Below are 3,193 nucleotides of genomic sequence, written 5' to 3' on the forward strand. Positions count from 1 at the left end.
CATGGTGGAACCAAACTCGGAACCGATTTCCTTCCATCAAAGCATTATATTTAATGGTTTGTACATGTCCTTTATTTATTACACAAACAGATCTTCGCAAAATGGCAAGATATATTGCACTTTATTAAGAAAAGGGTGACAAGTATAGCAGAACAGACAAAGGACAATAAATATAAAAACAAACACAAAAATACATTTAAAAGCAATGTGACATATTTAAAAATGCTAATAGAACATATTCATCTATCCTCACACCAGACTATAACCAAGTGTTCAGAATTTATAAAAATATTAAGATAAGCGCTCTGGATTAAGTTAGTAGTTCTTCTGAACAATAATCTATGGATTTCAAGGGCCAACCTTTTGTGACTATTCCTGTAGAGATAACACTGGTGTGATCACTGTGCTATTATCATGTGCAGTGACAGTTGTGCAATGCAATTTAAGATGTTGTGCATTCATTGGCATTCTTATTTTTGTCTGATCGCTCCCACCAGTTGTTAACTTCACTCGATTCAGTAGTAATCCCACTGTAGATATCTGTTTCTAGAAAGAGAGAGAAAGACTGTTCAGTAAGGTTGTATGGCAGTTTTCAAGTAATAAACACCCCCTTACAATAAAATTAGAGGACCTTTATTTGCAGAAAATAGGATATTACATACTGCATTATATAGAAACATAGGTGAGCCATTTTCTTTTTAGATAGATGATGTGGGTTTATAATAAATTCAAGATCATAACTGGAAATCCTCTGTTTGGATGACAGCCAATACCAATAGGTTACCAAGCAATGATTATGTGATTGAACATGACCCCCTAGATTTCACTACTTCATTATGCCATGACATGTAAATATCAAGACAGGAACATGAAACCTGGCGCTGTAGGACCTGGGATCCACCCCCAATAAATTATATTGGGAATCTACATCAACATTCGGTACTATAACTTCGTATTCAGTCATTAACTCAAATGTTAGTCAAATATTCATCCACACAATAAAATGATCCAAGGAAAAAAAAGGAGTCAGTTTAGGTGTCACAAAGCCTAATACACACAAGTTGCCTCAAATTATCCTGATGATGCTTGAGCACTAGAGGTGAATGGAGAGCCTTGTCCTCATTTAACCCCTAGTGCCCGGGGGATCCCTCACGGTCAGGAGGAGTCCCATATCTGTGCTCATGTCATGAATGCAGCCATGGTAATTATCCTGTCATTTAGATGAAAAAAAAAAAAAAAAGTTTAGTTACACAAACACACATTTAATAATATAATTTTTTTATACATATTTTAACCCTTTCAGGGAATGAGTAGCTTTAAAACGCTTGTAAAAGTGCATAAAAACAATTATATGCATTTTTAAAACCGTTCAAGTAGACCCAGTCTAAAAAAAGAAAAAAAAGTGCTAATCATATTACAAGAAACCACTACACAATAAACGTAGAAAAAAAAAAATAAACCTTAACACAATCACAAACCTTAACACAACAGCAGATTTACATCTACATTTACATTACTAATATTGACTAATTAAATACCACTTATGCAGTAGGAGTAAGAATAAAGCTGTAAAACGCATTCCTCCACAAGAGCTTCCACTCCTGTCAGCAGGTAATACATAAAAACAGGATATTTATTCATCGGAATTGTCTCAATAAAGTCAAGTTTACCTTAACTGAAGGCATCTTTTTTTGTAGTGTGTCATTTCCCTTTTCAAAGCAGCATTTTCTGATTGAAGCATAAGGATTGCTGTACTCTGGACAATGCCACTACCACCGCCACAGGTCAAAGGATATGATGGGGCTCCATCTTTGTCAGAACAAACTGTGGAAAAAAAAAAGATATAAGGATATGAAGGTCTAAACAGATAGATTTCTGTTAAGACAACACTAGCAAAGCAGGATCACCCCCCCAAACCCAAAATATTGTTACTTACTTGTAGTATCTGTATCCTTTTGTGATCGTCTGAGTTGTTCCTTCAGCTTCCTCAAGCATTCTTCCTTGTATTCAATACAAGACTTTAAAGAAGCTATTCTGTGTTAAGAAAGATCATTGTTAGGAGCTGAAGAAAAATGCATATGTACTCTTTATTATTTCATGATTATCCTTACTGATAATTCTGTTAAGTAGAGATGGGTGATACATGCATAGGTCAAATTAGGTCAATAAGCTGTGAACATAACCAGCTTCTCTTGTAAAAGTGATGCTTTTGCCTCCTTTTGTTTTGCATCGGCTTTGGCTGATGTGATCTCATTTTCTAGCTGCTGGTTTCTGGACTGCATTTTCTACACAAATAAAGCAGAATTTGGTAAACAGCAAAGAACTATTAACTTTTACAAAAAACATTAACATAAACCTGTGATGGAAGCAAACAATAAAAGATGGGATATGGGATCAAGAAGTACAATCTGTTGGCAAGATTTCAGGGTACTCAACACTTACATTGAATTTCTTACATCCCTCTAAAACACAAAGCGCCCAAATAAACACTCAAAATAATTTATGGAGTGATTAACCAGCAAATGATGCTTATATCACCCTAGGTTAGGGGACATCCGGAGAACCTCAACAAGATTAACACAAAACGCAAGAAGATACCACCTGGAATCTCAACTCATCCAGGCATTTCTTGTTTACTCACAAGACAGGTTCATGTTCAATTTTATATTGGTTGCGATCAATGGTAAATCTTTGTTTTTGTTTGGCACCACATCGCTCTGCAGCAAGATTGATACAGTAAATAACTGATGCAAATGGCAACGAACAACACAACCTGCTCGAGTAGCCAGATCTACAGCAGATTGCAGGTACACAATAATTGGTAAACGCTAATACAAATATACTATATTTTTACATTTAGCCAGCAGGTGGCGTACACCACAATTCCCAGGTTTTCCTGGTTCTTACGGTTTTCTTTGTGACAAAAGGCTTATTTGCATAGCTTCATAGCAAAGTTTAAAATTTAGAGACAAAAAATGTCATGATGGTGACTAATCACCATCAATGTAGTTTTTTGTAAACTGTCCCAAATTGCAAACAAATACAGAAAGACAAACTGCCTTCCCATAGCAATCTGAAGATCCCTTCTTGAATGCGTCATTAAAAGGTTTATTTTCAAAACAGAAAAACTAAAGGGTATATTTATAAATAATTCCCCTGTAAATTCTACATAAATCTGTCCATAAATGTGTTC

General features: G+C 35.3%; 1 protein-coding gene across 1 annotated transcript in view; it reads right to left on the reverse strand.

Moving 5' to 3' along the window:
• Positions 1-1,359: 1,359 nt before the first annotated feature.
• Positions 1,360-3,193, reverse strand: part of CENPE (centromere protein E) — a gene marked incomplete in the record, with an annotated part of 37,070 nt that continues 35,236 nt past the window's right edge. The window contains 4 exon segments of the mRNA XM_072406816.1: positions 1,360-1,384; positions 1,671-1,824; positions 1,937-2,039; positions 2,184-2,285. Of these exon segments, the coding sequence (XP_072262917.1) occupies positions 1,360-1,384; positions 1,671-1,824; positions 1,937-2,039; positions 2,184-2,285 (384 nt within the window).

The sequence above is a fragment of the Pyxicephalus adspersus genome, chromosome 3 (assembly GCF_032062135.1).
Source record: "Pyxicephalus adspersus chromosome 3, UCB_Pads_2.0, whole genome shotgun sequence".
Taxonomy (NCBI): Eukaryota; Metazoa; Chordata; class Amphibia; order Anura; family Pyxicephalidae; genus Pyxicephalus; species Pyxicephalus adspersus.